Source organism: Callithrix jacchus, chromosome 5 (genome assembly GCF_049354715.1).
Source record: "Callithrix jacchus isolate 240 chromosome 5, calJac240_pri, whole genome shotgun sequence".
NCBI lineage: Eukaryota > Metazoa > Chordata > Mammalia > Primates > Cebidae > Callithrix > Callithrix jacchus.
This window is the reverse complement of record NC_133506.1, coordinates 85,442,568-85,459,410: the sequence shown is the minus strand read 5'-3', so window position 1 is coordinate 85,459,410 and position 16,843 is coordinate 85,442,568. Positions and strand designations below refer to the sequence as shown.

General features: G+C 49.2%; 1 protein-coding gene across 7 annotated transcripts in view; it reads left to right on the top strand.

Moving 5' to 3' along the window:
• Nucleotides 1-16,843, top strand: part of DCAKD (dephospho-CoA kinase domain containing) — a 37,800-nt gene that overhangs the window by 12,113 nt on the left and 8,844 nt on the right. For 4 of the 7 annotated variants that reach the window (XM_008996803.5, XM_054255934.2, XM_054255933.2 and 1 more), the window contains 2 exons: nucleotides 13,846-14,009; nucleotides 14,677-14,880. In XM_008996803.5, the coding sequence (XP_008995051.3) occupies nucleotides 13,898-14,009; nucleotides 14,677-14,880 (316 nt within the window). In that variant the 5' untranslated portion in view covers nucleotides 13,846-13,897. Of the gene's footprint in view, nucleotides 1-13,781; nucleotides 14,010-14,676; nucleotides 14,881-16,843 lie in introns of all 7 variants that reach the window. The other 3 variants (XM_078373363.1, XM_017972429.4, XM_035303222.3) reach the window with 2 other exon arrangements.

The following is a 16,843-nucleotide window of genomic DNA, read 5'->3' as shown; positions in this document are numbered from 1 at the left end:
GGTGGATCACGAGGTCAAGAGATTGAGACCATCCTGGTCAACATGGTGAATGAAACCCCGTCTCTACTAAAGATACAAAAAATTAGCTGGGCATGGTGGCGCGTGCCTGTAATCCCAGCTACTAGGGAGGCTGAGGCAGGAGAATTGCCCGAACCCAGGAGGTGGAGGTTGCGGTGAGCCGAGATTGCACCATTGCATTCCAGCCTGGGTAACAAGAGCGAAACTCCGTCTCAAAAAAAATAAAAAAATAAAGGCCGGGCGCGGTGGCTCAAGCCTGTAATCCCAGCACTTTGGGAGGCCGAGGTGGGTGGATCATGAGGTCAAGAGATTGAGACCATCCTGGTCAATGTGGTGAAACCCCATCTCTACTAAAAATACAAAAAATTATCTGGGCATGGTGGCGCGTGCCTGTAATCCCAGCTGCTCGGGAGGCTGAGGCAGGAGAATTGCCTGAACCCAGGAGGCGGAGGTTGCGGTGAGCCGAGATTGCACCATTGCACTCCAGCCTGGGTAACAAGAGCGAAACTCCGTCTCAAAAAAAAAAAAAAAAGAAAAAGGAGGAAATGGAAGTCTTTGAATATGTTTTATGTTTTAAATGTGTTTTTGTTTTTGTGGGAAGGAGAGTGCTCATTTTACCTGAATAATTTTAAGATTCGGTTGGTGTAGCACAGTGCTGGCATAGGCCCGGTGAAGCGGGTGAAATGCTAGAGAGATAGAAAGTGTACGGGTAGGTTCAGGTGGTTTTTGTCTTAGCAGGGCCCTAAATTCCCACCAAATTCTCTTCTGTCTGTTTTGAGCAAGGTCTGAATCTGTCCCCCTGGTAAAACCTTTAAAGCGTCTCAGCCTCTCTTGGTGCTTGTACCTTAAGAAGAAAAGAGGAGGGCTGATAGCTGAAGGGGCTTAGCTTTGTTTTGAAAATTACCGGCGGGGTCACTCACACCTATAATCCCAGCGCTTTGGGAGGCTAAGGCAGGTGGATCATCTGAGGTTAGGAGTTCAAGGCCAGCTGGTCAACATGGTGAAACCACTGTCTCTACCAAAAATAAAAAATAATTAGTGGGGCATGGTGGCGAGCGCCTCTATTCCCAGCTACTTGAGAGGTGGAGGCAGGAGAATCACTGGAACCTGGGAGGTGGAGGTTGCAGTGAGCTGAGATCCGAGATGGCACCACTGCATTATGTCTCAAAAAACAAAAGAGAGAAAGAAGGAACGAACAGGCATGGTGATTCATGGCTGGTAATACCAGCACTTTAGGAGGCTGAGGCAGGCAGATCACCTGAGGACAGGAGTTTGAAACCAGACTGGCCAGCATGGTGAAACTCCATCTCTACAAAAAATACAGAAACATTATCAGGGCATGGTGGCTCATGCCTGTAATCCCAGTACTTTGGGAGGTCAAGGTGGGTGAATCACGAGGTCAGGAGTTTGAAACCAGCCTGGCCAACATGGTGAAACCCAATCTCTACTAAAAATACAAAAAATTAGCCAGGCATAATAGTTGGCGCCTGTAATCTCAGCTACTTGGGAGGCTGAGGCAGGAGAATCGTTTGAACTTGGGAAGCAGAAGTTGCAGTGAGCGGAGATTCCAGCCTGGGCAGTAAGAGCAAGACTTCGTCTAAAAAAAAGAAAAAAAGAAAATTACCCACTGTCACAGTTTTAGATTGACAGCTTTACATTGTATTTGAAAGTTTCATTAGTCACAGAGGATAAAATTTCTGGTTCATTGTGAATATTGGTATTTTAAAATAAAGCTGTGAAAATTCTCATTTAAATCTGCAGTGAAGTCTAAATATATACCATTTGATTTGATTTCCCCTCATCTTTTGGAAAAAAAAAAACCACTTTTTATTTAACCATCGAAATTTCTAATCATTCCTTTTTCCTTTTTTTTAAAGATGGGATCTTGCTCTGTTGCCCAGGCTGGAGTGTAGTGGCAGTCACTGGTTACTTGCAGCCTTGACCTGGGATCAAACAGTCCTCCCACCTCACCACCAAAGTAGCTAGAATTACAGGTGTCTGTCACCACATATGGTTGATTTTTCTTTCTCTTTTTAGTAGAGATGAGGTCTTGCTATGTTGTTCAGGCTGACTCCTGGTCTCAAGCAATCCTCTCATCTCAGCCTCCGAACGTGCTGGGATTTAGAGGTGTGAGCCAGCATGCTTGGCATTTTTTCCTTCTTGAACTCATATTTCCACTTTGTTTCCCCCCAGAAGCTTCTTCTAATGTGATAGTTTTTGGTTTTTTGAGACAGGGTCTCCATCTGTCACCCAGGCTGGAGTGCAGTGGCGGGATCACAGCTCACTGCAGCCTTGACCTCTTGGGCTCAGGTGATACTCCTACCTTAGCTTCGTGCATAGCTGGGACTGCAGGCTTTCGCCACCATGCTTGGCTAATTTTTTTTTTTTTGTTCAAATGAAATCAACTTTATTAGGAAAGTAATGGAATAAAGAACGACTATACCATAGGCAGAGCAGCCCTGAGAACTGCTAGTGGGCTCTTTTTATCCACTGCATTCCAGCCTAGGCAATGGAGTGAGACTCTATCTCGAAAAAAATAATAAGCTGAGTGGAGCTATTTTAAGCTAATGTATCTATCCATGTTTATTTGTATATTTACTAGAATGAACAGAGTGCTTTTTTTTTTTTTTGGCTGTAACCATTGAAAAAGTTTCTTTCTGTAAATTAAATACACAGGAATTGAAGGCATTTTGTTTCAGCAAGATCACTCAGTGCTTTGAACACCTTCTGAATTATGGGCTGAAAAATCACATTATATTATGAATAATCTGTCAGTACACATTCCTTTAGGTCCCCTTTAACTTCGTTGAAGGCCAAGGTTTAGAAACCACTTGACTCACGCAAGGATTTGTTCCTTGTCACTATAGGCAATGACATTGTTAGCATGAATACTAACCTTTGGAATTGCCCTTTGTGGATGCCAGGGGATTTTCACCCTTTGGGACTGTGTACCTCAGTATGATTTAGCATCAGTGAGTGGTTATGCCTTTCTCTGAAAAAATGAGATGGGTGAGTGTGAAGGAGGAGCTGAGAGGACAGCCAATGGGAATTGAGTTGGAAATTTATGACCCTTAAGCTCTGCCTTTGTGCCCCTCAGAAGATCTTCATGCATCCCCTAGGTGTTCTCATTCTCCTGTGTGTAGGCCACCCGGCAGGACCCTGGGCAAACATGGAACTCCTTTTAACTTCCATTTCCTCACTTTGAGAAAGTGCTGCTCTTACACCAGAGTTCCTGCTGCTGGGAAACACCTTCCTAAGCACTCCCACATTTTCCTCATCTCTAAGCCCCATATATTGTCAGCCCTGGAATGTGGAGGTGGGAAGTGCTGTGGAAAGGTTTTGTGATTCTCATTTTAAGATAGTTGAGTTCCAGCTTGCCCATGAGCTGAAGATTTTGCTGCATGGCTTATGTATTCATTCAACAAGTATCTTTTAAGGGCCTATTTGTCAGGCCCTGTTTTTGGCACCTTGGATATAGCAGTTGCCCAGATTCAGAGAGAGGCACATTGCAGGAAGTATGCACAAAGCCATATAATGTTTTATTGGGTGGTGGGACACTGGTCAGTGCTGTGAAGAAAAGTGGGACAGTAAGGAGACCAGAGGGGAACACAGGGGTGCTGACCTCCTCACTGTCGACATACCTAGTAGAACACCTTTCTCTCCCTGTCCACTGAGAGTGGTGCAGCCCACTCTGTAAGGAAGTTCCCCTAATAAATGCTTTAGGCTGATCACCCTGGTGTTTAGTGGTTTTTTTCTTTAGTATCCCAACCAGCCCCGTCTTGGGACAGTTTTGAGACAGTCTCCTCTGTCGCCAGGCTGCAGTCCAATGGCGCAATCTCAGCTCACTGCAACCTCCACCTCACGGGTTCAAGTGATTCTTCTGCCTCAGCCTCCCGACTAGCTGGGACTACAGGTGCATGCCACCACACCTGGCTAATTTTTGTATTTTTAGTCAAGACGGGGTTTTACCATGTTGGTCAGGCTGGTCTCCAACTCCTGACCTCAAGTGATCCACCCACCTCAGCCTCCCAAAGTGTTGAGATGACAGGCATGAGCCGCCTCACCTGTCTGCCACTGCTTTTCAGGTGATTCCAGCCAATTCCAGACGGGGGTTGGGTTCAGCGGGACAGGACATAACAGTCTCTGATGGGGGATGATTGGGCAGAGAAGGGAGTAAGTGGGGCAGCCCTCTGGGAAGAGCCTTGTCTGGAACTGTTGGGACATCAGGACACAGCCTAAGGCCATGTGTCTGGAGGTCAGCGATCTAAGGGGAGAGAAGTTGGAGATGCTGGGAGGACACCTATGTCTTTCATGAGGCCCCTGTAGGACTCTCTGTGGATTTGGCTTGTATCCACTGAGATGGGAACTGTTAGAGGGCTGTGAGCAGAGGCCTGACAAGATTCTGACTTGCATTTCAAAGGGTCACACTCGCTGCTTTGTTAGGAACAGACTATTAGGGAGGAAAGGTGGGGCAGGAAATGGCTTAGCAGCTAGTGCCAGGGATTCTGCAGCGAGATGGTGGTGCTCATGCACCAGGGGCTCTGGCTGGGCTGTGCAGGTGGGAGGAAGGGCATGAGAGGCCAGGAGGACTCCGAGGCTTTTGGCCTATACAAGTGGAAGGATGGAGGTATGTGCTGTTTAGGGAAATGGTATTATGAGCAAAACCCAGAATTGTATAGAAAAACATTCTCCCAAACTGGGAGGGAGCCGAGAGACCAAAGAATGATTTGAACAAGTCCAGCTTAGCAAGTAGGTGAGCGTATTAGGACTTAAATGCAGGGCACTCCTGGGCAGCAGCAGGACAGCTCTCGGGCTCTGTGCCACCTCCTATCTCCAGGCTGCCTTTAAGCTAATTTTCTGGCTCTTTGACTCCTATGTATGTGTGATGAGACTTGTTTTCCTTGGTATGTTCTTAGTTATGCCATAGGATGTTTGGGTTTTCAGGGACACCTGCTTCTCGGCTGGGCACCATGGCCTTGGCTCACTGCCCAGCCTGCAGGGTTTAAGCAGCAGACATACACCCTTAAGAAACCCATCACACTGCAAATGGAGCAGACTGCAGTGATTGTGACATGCTATTGTGTTGGCAGGGAAGATGAGGTGACTGTGACCTATATCACCTCATTGAATCCTGATATGACCCCATGAGTAGTCATTACAAATCTTTTTTGAGATGGAGTCTTGCTCTGTCACCCATGCTGGAGTGCAGTAGTGTGGTCTTGGCTCACTGCAACCTCCACCTCCCAGGTTCAAGCTCAAATCCTATTTTATACTCAAGGAGAGTGAAGCTCAGAATGTTGAAATAAGTTGCCTACAGCCACACAGCTAGTTGAGAGACAGAGCTGATCCCAACCAAGGTCCCTTTGACTCCTAACCCTCTGAAAGTGTACAGTCCCTGTGATCCTTTTTTTGCATAAATGGCAGCAAAGTAGTCCAGTGCAAACAGCCTCCCTGCCCGCCCATGAAAGCTCCCTGAGTGATGGTTTGTGCCTGGAGAGTGCTCAAGTAGAGAAGAGAGACCTGTCCCCTCCCTGCCCTTGGTGTTGGCAAAGGGAGCAGGGAAGAGGCAGAGGGAGGCAGAGGCCAGCTCCTCTCCTTGTGGTTCTCTCCAGGTAACTGACAGCCCGGAGGAGGTGACAGCTTAATGGGCCTAGCCCACAGAGAGAACTTGGACTTGAAGGTTTAAACAGCAACCTCTCACCAATAATGAAAGATTAGGAGTAGGGAAACCATATATAAAAGTAGCACTTAATAGTTAACTGGAAAACAGTATATTATTGCAACTGCTGATTCCTCGAAAAATAATTGGGTCCCAAGGCAGGGAATGACTCGTTTTCATGAATGATTTTATTGATCATTGGTGCAAAACAGATACACCCCCTTCGGAAAGCAGTTCAAAGGCGACGTGTCTGGCTGGTTGGGCGGGCCCAGTGTGAAATCCTGAGAGGCGGCAAGGGGAGGAGGACAGAAGCTGCAAGCCGAGGGAGGCAGGTCCTGACCCAGCACATGCAGGGGTGGGGCTGAGTGGGAGGTGAAAAGCAGCAGAATTTACCTCCAATGTAAGTCCTGAGCTCTCCCGAGGGAAGAGACAGGGTCTCACAGAAGAAAAAAAAAAATCACATGAACAGAAATAAAAGTACAAAGCGTGATTCATCCAAAGGAGGGAAAGCTAATGGGAGTCATGCAAGATGCCAGGGGCTGCGTTTGGGTTGGTGGATTGGGTGAGGCTGCTCCCAGGGGATGTGACAAACTCCCATGCTGCTTCAGGTCCTGATGTGCCTGTCGTTAAGTCAGGGTTTTGTTCTGCACTCAGGCTGGAGTGCAGTGGTACAGTCATGGCTCACTGCAGCCTCCAACTCCTGGGCTCAAGCAATCCTCCCACCTCAGCCTCTTGAGTACCTGGGACTACAGACACGGGCCATCATGCCCAGCTAATTTTTTTTTTTTAAGAGACAGGATCTTGGTTTGTTGCCCAGGCTTGTCTCTAATTCCTGGGCTTAAGTGATCCTCCCAAAGTGCTGCGATTACAGGTGTGAACCACCATGCACAGCCCCCATTGCTCTTGATACCCTTACCTGCTTACCACTACCACACATACTGGTACTCTAAGTTTGTTGTTGTTTTACCCCTTTCCCTGCTCCCTCTCCCATGAGAGCAGGCACTCTTGTTTCAGCAGTGCCTGGTGTCTGATTGGTTGACATAGTCAGTACAGGGTGATTGAAGAGGAATTAGCCCTGAGGTGAGTCTGGCCTAAGGAACACAGGCACAGGCACAGAGGCTTTGGGGTGGAAAAGAGCCTGCATGTTCAGGGACAGAAGGAAGATCAGTGTGTAGGCACCAGGCATCGACGGGGTGAATGAGGGAGTCACACAGGGCCTGGAGAGCTATGTGAAGGGCCAGGAGGAGGGGGAGGAAGGCAGTGAAGGTTTTAGGCAGGAGTGACATGATCAGATGACTCCTTTAAGCCATGACCCTGGCTACCTTGGGGAGAAGCCCAGAAGGGACTAGGGGGTCAGAGCACAGGTGCTGGTAGCTTAGGCTAATAGAGTGGGCCTAGTGGAGTTAGAACTTGGCCAGACCTCCTGGAGCAATAGGGTTTTATTTAGCCCACTCATTTTTCCTAAGAGAAACATTGCCAGAGGAGGAGATTCTAAGACAGACCATTCTCTGATTGTATTTAATCCTCATGGGGCCACTGGGCCCAAGAAGTAACAACTGAGAGGCAATCTGGAGGCACCTGATGCAGAAGAGCTCACTATTTATGGAGCACAGTAGAATCTGATCGTCATCTCACAGGCCTTAGAGCTCACTGCAGATTTGGGATGCAGACACCAGCTCTAACCCAAACTCCTTGCCCTTCTCTTTGCATGCTGCTGCCTTTCACTGACGTGCAGAATGAGGAAAAGAAAGGATGGAGTGTGGCTTCCCTGGAATCGGAGGCCTGCTTTTTCTTCTGGCTCCTCCTTGGCTGCTGAATCCCATACCTGGGATTGGTTCCAGAATCCAGCTTCCATTTCTCCTGCACAGGCCATTGGCTCCTTCTCAGTTACTGTGGGACTTGGGGTTGTCCTTCCTCCTCCTCCAGCCAAGCCAGCTCTGTGAACAGCTTTTGGTGTTGAGGAGGAAGATTCCCAGACCACCAACAGTCATGTCCTCCCGAGACCTGGGATTGCAGATGTGTGCCATCATACCCAACTACTTTTTGTATTTTGAGTAGAGACGGGGTTTTGCCATGTTGGTCAGGCTGGTCTCGAACTCCTGGCCTCAAGTGATCTGCCCATCTTGGTCTCCCAAAGTGCTGAGATTACAGGTGTGAGCAACAGTATCGGGCCCTAGAGGAGCGTTTATTGACTGCTCCTGGGAAAGCACTGAATCACCTAAGGGAAGGAAGAAATCACCAGTGACTCTCAGCCTCCCTGGGGAGCTGCACCGTTCTTGGCTTTGAAAGTCCAGCCTCTCACTCACAGGGGTGGGGACTGAGGCTCAGAGGAGGGAAGTCACCTGGGGCTCAGCTGTTTCTGGTATGGAGTCCTTACCACCCTGGGCCAGGCTAGAGAGAAGGCTTTCTGCAGTCACAAGGGTAGTTTTATCACAGAATTCAGAGACCAGGACTCAGGACTCCTCTTCCAGTTCACAGCCTTCCATTTTAGCTGTGGTTCTGGGCATAGCTGATTCAGATTCAGTAGGCTGGGGTATATGGAGCCTGGGTGTCTGTATCTTTTGTAAGTTTTGCATTAAATTCAGATCATAGCCAGGTTTCGCATTTGCTGGGAGGGAGGCCTCTGTGTAAGTGGAGTGGAATGAGGGAAACTGGATTGGATTCTGGAGAATGATGACTTGACCAGAGCAGGAAGAGGGTCATGAACACAGGTAATCAAACGTGGTTTGTTCATGTGGACCTGGTAAGGAGCTGCCGGCAGGTCTAAGTGGGACCTGGAGGCCACTGGGCACCTAAGCCTTCATTTCCTCCTTGCCCAGCCTTGGGAGCACTGTGGGCTGCAGCTTCCTACTTGGCAGATCCCAGAAGATGTGTCCGCAGCCAAGTGAGTGGAAAGGCACTCCTACAGCAGGCCCAGGGCCAGCACCCCCTGACTATTCCCGCTTACCTGTCAGCACTCTGTTCTTGAGTGTTTTCATCTGTTACTGTCTAGCTCTCCAGCGTTCCCAAGGGGCAAGACTTGTGTTTTCCTTTGGTTACCCAACAGGTCCCTTGCACCATTCCTGCAGAGCAGAGGAGCTCAGTCGATGGTTAGTGAAGGAACGAGCTACAGAGGGGCTTGCTGGACGGGAACAGCTGTTATTTGTCAAGGCCCTTTAAGCCAGGGACCCGGAGCCTCCCCGGGCATGTGCTCCTTCGTCCCCTTGGCCTTCCTGATGGAGGCCAAGCAGCTATTGGTCTGTTTCCACGGATGCTCAGTCAAGGCACTGAGAAGGGAGGATACTCATTAGGTAACCCGGGAGGCTGGAATTTACATCTGTGTTCTGGCCACTGTCCACACACTTCCTCACCCCCGATTCTGCAGCAAGAAAACAGTATGATAATCAAGAAATTATTTCTGTTTGGCTCTCAATTGATTTGCCTACAAACAGATTCCTCTTCCTTACTTTGTCTAATTAGTCTAAAGGCAAATTAATTTTTCATTCCTTGAGTACATTAAAGGCAGGGGTCTAGACTAGGGGTCAGGAGCCCTGAATTTCATCCAGCCTTTGCTAATAGCTGTTGGTGGGAAGTCCCCTCCCCTCTCTGGACTGGAGTCTCCACTGCTGTAAAAGAAGAGTTAGAATTTATTCTGAGCCCTGTTACATATCAGAACTGCCTGGGCAGGTGGATCACCTGAGATTGGGAGTTGTAGACCAGCCCGGCCAATATAGTGAAACCCATCTCTACTAAAAATACAAAAATTAGCTGAGCATGGTGGTGGATACCTATAATCCTAACTACTTGGGAGTCTGAGGCAGGAGAATTGCTTGAACCCTAGAGGCAGAGGTTGCAATGAGCCAAGATGTGCCACTATACTTCAGCCTGGGCAACAAGAGTGAAATTCCATCTCAAAAAAAAAAAAGTTCTTGCTAGATTTTCTATTCCAAAGCTTTAGTTGGGTGGCTGACATTTTATTTTTTGCTTGTTTTTACAACTGAACCCTGTCCTTTTTATAACCTGGAGGGAGATCACCAGCTTCAGACTGAGGAGAAAGTATTATTTTTTTAAGAATAAAAAAAAATAAGCCGGGTGCAATGGCTCAAGCCTGTAATCCCAGCACTTTGGGAGGCCAAGGCGGGTGGATCATGAGGTCAAGAGATTGAGACCATCCTGGTCAACATGGTGAAACCCTGTCTCTACTAAAAATACAAAAAATTAGCTGGGCATGGTGGCGCGTGCCTGTAATCCCAGCTACTCAGGAGGCTGAGGCAGGAGAACTGCCTGAACCCAGGAGGCGGAGGTTACGGTGAGCCGAGATCGCACCATTGCACTCCAGCCTGGGTAACAAGAGCGAAACTCCGTCTCAAAAAAAAAAAAAAAAAAATTAGAGGACGATGTCATCTCCCTCACAGGGCTGCAAACTCATTTCAGTGTAAGCTCAAACAAAGTGTAATTAGGACAGTAAATCTGCTGCTTAACAACAGCAAAAAAGAAAAAAAAAGTCCTGTGACAGAATTCACAGTCCTGGGGAAGTGATCTGAGGCTGAAGGAAGGGCGGGAAAGGCCTGGCCTTTGATTTAATTGCTTCTAGCCTGGGAACAAAGTCCAAGACATGGTAATCTCATTTACTCCAGAAAATGCACCATGACTTTCTAAAAGTCTATGGTGTGACAGCCTGAGGTTGGAGAATGGTTTCATGAGGGACATGGTTTCATGAAAGTCTTTTTTCTTTCTTTCTATGCCTTGCAATGTAACTGTAACGCCTGCTTTTCACCCTGTGTCACTATCCTCGCTTCCATTTTGGGGGCATTTACATTTATCAAGCAACATACCATGGGCTGCATATGCATTTTCTTTCTTTTTTTTTTTTTCTGAGACGGAGTCTTACTCTGTCACCCAGGCTGGAGTGCAGGGGTGAAATCTCTGCTCACTGAAACCTCCTCCAGCTCCTGGGTTCAAGCAATTCTCCTGCCTCAGTCTCCCATATAGCTGGCATTACAGGCACCCACCACCACACCCAGCTAATTTTTGTATTTTTAGTAGAGACAGGGTTTTGGCCAGGCTGGTCTCAAACTCCTGAGTTCAAGTGATTGCCCATCTTGGCCTCCGAAAGTATTGGGATTACAGGTGTGAGCCACTGCACCTGCTTTTTTTTTTTTTTGAGACAGTCTTGCTGTGTCACCCAGGCTAGAGTGCAGTGGAGCCATCACATCATAGCCCACTGTATCCTCAAATTCCTGGGCTCAAGTGATCCTCCTGCCTCAGCCTCCTGAGTAGCTAGGACTACAGGCACACCCAGCTAATTAAAAATTTTTTTATATAGAGATAGGGGCTTGCTCTGTTTCCCAGCCTGATCTCAAATTCATGGCCTCAAATGATTCTCCCACCTTGGCCTCCCAAAGTGCTGGGATTACAGGTATGAGCCACTACACCAGGCCCCCCATGAGGCAATTTTTTTTTTTTTTTTTTTTGAGATACAGTTTTACTCTTATTGACCAGGCTGGAGTGCAATGGTATGATCTTAGCTCACCACAACCTCCGTCTTCCGGGTTCAAGCTATTCTCCTGCCTCAGCCTCCCAAGTAGCTGGGATTACAGGCATGCACCACCATACCTGGCTATTTTTGTATTTTTAGTAGAGACAGGGTTTCTCCATGTTAGTCAGGCTGATCTCTAACTCTCAATCTTAGGTGATCTGCTCGCCTCAGCCTCCCAAAGTGCTGGGATTACAAGCATGAGCCACTGCACCCGGCCGAGGCAATCTTATCCATAAAATCTCATTTTATGGATGAGAAAACTGAGGTTCTGAGAGGCAAGCGACTTGCCGGGGGTTTGCACTGCATGTAAGTGGAGGAGCTGGATGTGAAGAAGTCACTCCCCAACCTTTGTGCGGTGCTGCCATTGCTCAGTCTGAGGGAGCCACAAACCACGGTGGCAGCTCAGAGTTACACCACCAGCATCACCCAGCCTCCTGGCCTTTCCCTCACATTCCTTCTTGGCAAGACCCGTATTTTTCTAAACCTCAGGGTTAGTGGCTGCTGAGCCACTGCTTGCGGCTCAGCTCCTCATCTGGGCCACTTCCTGGTTGAAGAAGAGGCTGGTGCGTCTCCATCTAGACCAGCCACCCAGGCAGTCCTAGTGCTTGCATTCAAGGGGGAGTGATCCATGGGACCTTCTATGGGGAGGAGGCTTTGGGGCAAAAGAGGGCCCAGGCATCTAGACTCTATTTGTCTCTCCTGCAACTTCTGTGGGTAGCTGCAGGCAGGCCATTTCTTCCCTATGAGCCCCAGTCTCCTAAACTAGAAAGTAGAGGCCAGGAGAACCCATGGGCATCTGAAGAGTGCTGTGGGCCTGTGGGTAACCCCCCACCTGGTCACTGAGGAAGGAGAGCTGTGCAAACCCCAGGCACAATTAGTGCCTGAAGAATTTCTTAGTTTATAGTGCTATTACTTAGCTATTTCCTTTATATAATCTTTTGTTATATTAGTTTATAGAATTAATGCCTGAAGTATAACTTACTGCTTACATATATCTAGCTTATGTAGTCATACTTAGTACTTAAATCTAGCATAGTTTCGTATACTCATTCTATATAATCATATAGGTATTGTAGTCGGAGCTGTACTGACACATTTAGTGCTGATTTATAGAATCCTTCTATATAACCACATAGTACTTTGTAGTAGGAAGAATGCCTAGAGCAGTCACAAAGCAGAAGCAGTACATGGGAAAACAGCCAGACCAGGACAAGAACCAAAGACCCAGGCAGTGGCGTCCCTGCCTGAAAGGGCATACACTGTATGGCAGGCTTGGAGCAAGAGCCTCTCCTTCTGATAAAGGACTTGTAGTACCTTGTATCCAGTTCCTGTGGAAAGTAGGCCTCAGGCCTGAGATCCTGGAAATAACCAAGGGAGAAGAATCCCTCTGGTGTGACTGGGTCATGGCGGCTGTACACCCTGTCAGCCTTTTCTTTTCTTCTGTGCTAGCTCAGATCATCCTCCCATAAATATCTTAAAGAAGAGCACAAGTCTGTCAGCCCCCACTGCATTGGCTTACAGTATCTTTCTATTAGAAATCCTTTGAAGTCTCCAGCCCCAGATAAGAAGGGTTGTGCAGGACACCTGCTGCATACAGCCCACCTCCTTGCCTCAGTGACATAATGGAGGTGGACCCCTTTTCTGTACATGACACTCTACTGCGCACGGCCCACCTCTCTGCCCAGGTGACATAATGGGGTGGCCCCATTATGGCTTGTGACTCTTGTGATTATGTATGCCCTATCACTAAGTCTATAGATAATGACCTCACGACCCTTCCCCCTGCTTGTACATAATAATAAATACAGATGCTTCTGGATGTTTGGGGCCTGGTCTGTCTCCGCTCATAGGTGGTGTGGCCCCTTGAGTCCAGCTGCTCTTCTCCATTCTTCAGTGTCCCGTCTCTTTACTTCTCGGATCCTGCATCTCAGCACAGCATAAGGGACACCCACAACCCTGAAGGGCCAATAGCCCTATATGGGCCTGCCGCAGAGAGACAGATGACTCCTTCCTATAGGAAGTTGGCCTCCAACAGAATCCTGCCTCCAGGAAGCATGCTGCCTAACAGCACATGGCCTTGCCCTGCCTGCTCAGCATTTTGTTGTTTTGAGATAGAGTCTGGCACTGTCGCCCGGGTAGGACTGCAAAGGCGGTATCTCAGCTCACTGCAATGCACTCCGCCTTCCGGGCTCACGAAGTTCGCCTGCCTCAGCCTGGCGACTAGCTGGGATTACAGGCACACACCACCACGCCCAGCTAATTTTTGTATTTTTTTAGTAGAGATAAGGCTTCACCATCTTGGCCAGGCTGGTCTCAAACTCCTGGCCTTAGGTGATCCACCTGCTTGGCCTCCCAAAGTACTGGAATTACAAGTGTGAGCTACCACGCCCGGCCCCATTTGCCTTCTTTGTGAGTGTTTTTTAAAGAATACTGGAGGCCTTTCCTGGAGGGTTTCTCCTCTCCAGATGGCCCCAGAGTACCCCAAGCTCAGGGCATGGCCCTGCCTAGCCAGGCTCTCTCCCTTCCTTTGCCTCTTCTGCCCCAATCATTTTGGCCCAAACTGATTGGGCTGCTGGCCTCTGCCAGGCAGGTCCTTCTGGTGCTCCTCTGGGGGACCGCCCCCATCGGCCACGCTTGCCTTTCTCTCTAGTGATCCCTCGGCTCCTGGCTCCGCAGTCTCGGGACACCTCTTTCCTGGGAAGATGTTCTTGGTGGGCCTGACTGGGGGCATTGCCTCCGGCAAGAGCTCAGTGATCCAGGTGTTCCAGCAGCTGGGCTGTGCAGTGATTGACGTGGACGTCATGGCCCGGCACGGTGAGTGGGAGGGGTGGGTTGGGGGATCAGGCACAGCAGCTCCCCGTGCTTCTGGCCTTCTTTCACGCCTCCCTTTTTATAAGTGTCAGAGAAGGGGAAGGCTCCTGTCGGCCCTGGTCTGACTTCTGTCCCTGCCCCATGCTTGCCTTCTCTGCTCTTCTATTTACTCTTTTTTTTTGAGATGGAGTTTCACTCTTGTTGCCCAGGCTGGAGTGCAATGGGGCAGTCTCAGCTCACCACAACCTCCGCCTACCAGGTTCAAGTGATTTTCCTGCCTCAGCCTCCCAAGTAGCTGGGATTACAGGCATGTGCCACCTGTAATTTTTTGTATTTTTAGTAGAGACGGGGTTTCTCCATGTTGTTCAGGCCGGTCTCAAACTCCCAACCTCAGGCAATCTGCCAGCCTTGACCTTCCAAAGTGCTGGAATTATAGGCATATGCCACCATGTCCGGCCTTATTTACTCTTTTTAGAACAGCTCTGCCCCATTACCAGCACAAGGTGTACACTCGGCTCTTTTCCTTCACTGCTTTCTCTCCCCTCATTTTGCTTTTGTTCCACCTGGAAGAGGCAACTGAGTTCTCCCATCATTTTGCCCCTGGTCACTAAGGTCCTCTGGCTGGCCCTGAGGCTCTAGGGAGTGACCCAGCTTCTTCCTCCTGCCACAGTCGTGCAGCCAGGATACCCTGCCCACCGGCGCATCGTAGAGGTCTTTGGCACTGAGGTCTTGCTGGAGAATGGCGACATCAATCGCAAGGTCCTGGGGGACCTGATCTTTAACCAGCCAGACCGTCGGCAGCTGCTCAATGCCATCACCCACCCTGAGATCCGCAAGGAGATGATGAAGGAGACCTTCAAGTACTTCCTCCGGGGTAAGTGCCGGGGTCTGGGCCAGGGTGGGGGCAATGCCCTCTCTCTCCAGGACTGGGGCTCTTCTCCTCTGAAGAAAGTTTGGCCAGGGTAGGGGAGCTGCTTATCCCAACTGATGAGTTCACAGTGCTCACTGGCACCCCCTGCACGAAGAGCCCCATACCAGCCCTAGAGAAAAGAAGCTCATGCCCTCAGCTTTTTTTTTTTTTTTTTTTGAGACGGAGTTTCGCTCATTACCCAGGCTGGAGTGCAATGGCGTGATCTCTGCTCACCACAACCTCCGCCTCCTGGGTTCAGGCCATTCTCCTGCCTCAGCCTCCTGAGTAGCTGGGATTACAGGCACACGCCACTATGCCCAGCTAATTTTTTGTATTTTTGGTAGAGACGGGGTTTCACCATGTTGACCAAGATGGTCTCTATCTCTTGACCTCGTGATCCACCCGCCTCGGCCTCCCAAAGTGCTGGGATTACAGGCTTGAGCCACCATGCCCGGCTGCCCTCAGCTCTTAAGGAGGCTGACAGTTTAATGAGAAAAGACACATGAGGCTTTTGAGCCATGATTCCAGGAAGTAAGTTGGTTTCTCTAGTAGGGATGGGAGTAATAAGAGCTAGTGAAAAATGGATCTTATATGTAAGATCTGAGTTCAAATGCCGACCCTGACAGTTTCTAGCTGTGTGACCCCATCAAATGATCTAGCCCTCAGCTCGTTTTCTCCCCTGTGCAGCGGTGATGATATTATATGAGGCTGGGTGCAGTGGCTCATGCCACTGGACGTGGTGGTGTGCACCTTTAATTCCAGCTACGTGGGGCAGGCTGAGGCAGGAGAATCACTTGAACTGGGGAGGTGGAAATTGCTGTAAGCCAAGCCAAGATTGCACCATTGTATTTCAGCCTGTCTGGACAATAGAGGCTCCATCTCAAAAAACAGAAAAAATAATGCAACGTGAGCATGTCAGGAGGACTGAGGGTCCACGTCAGCGACTGTCAGTTATCACACATGTAAACTGCATTCGGGGTCAGGTTTGGTTCTGGCTGAGCCATCTGGGAAAATGAGTTTGTAGACTGGAAGTTGGGGAAGGACCAAGATGGCCAGGGCAGGTGGGGGAAGGGTACTAAGTGGGGACTGTCTTCTGTGGGTTAGGCTCCATGGAGAGTTACGTACAGGGGCAGGGACAGCGAGCAGTGCCCAGATGGAAAGGAGGGGAGTGTTTGAAAAGCAGGGGTCTGGGGCCAGTTGGCAGGAACCTTCTTCCAAGCCATATGCCATGGTTCAAGCCCTGTTCTATTTTATTTTGTTTTTAGAGATGGGGACTCACTGTGCTGGCCAGAGTGGTCTCAAACTCCTGGCCTCAAGCAATCCTCCCACCTTGCCCTCCCAAAGTGCTGGGGTTACAGGCATGAGCCACCACACCTGGGCTAAGTCCTCTTCTTCAGGACAGTATTGCACAGGGATGGCCTGACGATTACTGTCCAGGATGGGGTCAGTCACCAGGAGAAATGGGAGAGAGATCAGAGGGCAGTGGCTTGGGATCCAGCGAGAGGTTGGCCTAGGGATGCTGGAGATTTGCCTGCCAGCCTTTGGCGTGTGTGGCCTCCATGCACTGAGGTTTTCCTTCCATGAGGGCATGGGGGAACTTTTTTTTTTTTTTTTGGAAACAGAGTCTTCCTCTGTCACCCAGGCTGGAGTGCAGTAGCATTATCCCAGCTCACTGCAACCTCCCAGGATCAAGCAATTCTTTTGCCCTCAGCCTTCCGAGTAGCTGGGGTAACATGCACATGCCACCATGCCCAGCTAAGTTTTGTATTCTTAGTAGAGATGGGGTTTCACTATATTGGCCAGGCTGTTCTCCGACTCTTGACCTCATGATCTGCCCACCTTGGCCTCCCAAAGTGCTGGGATTATAGGCGTGAGCCACCATACCTGGCTGGGGGAGCCTTTTACACTGTGACCATGCCCAAGCCTC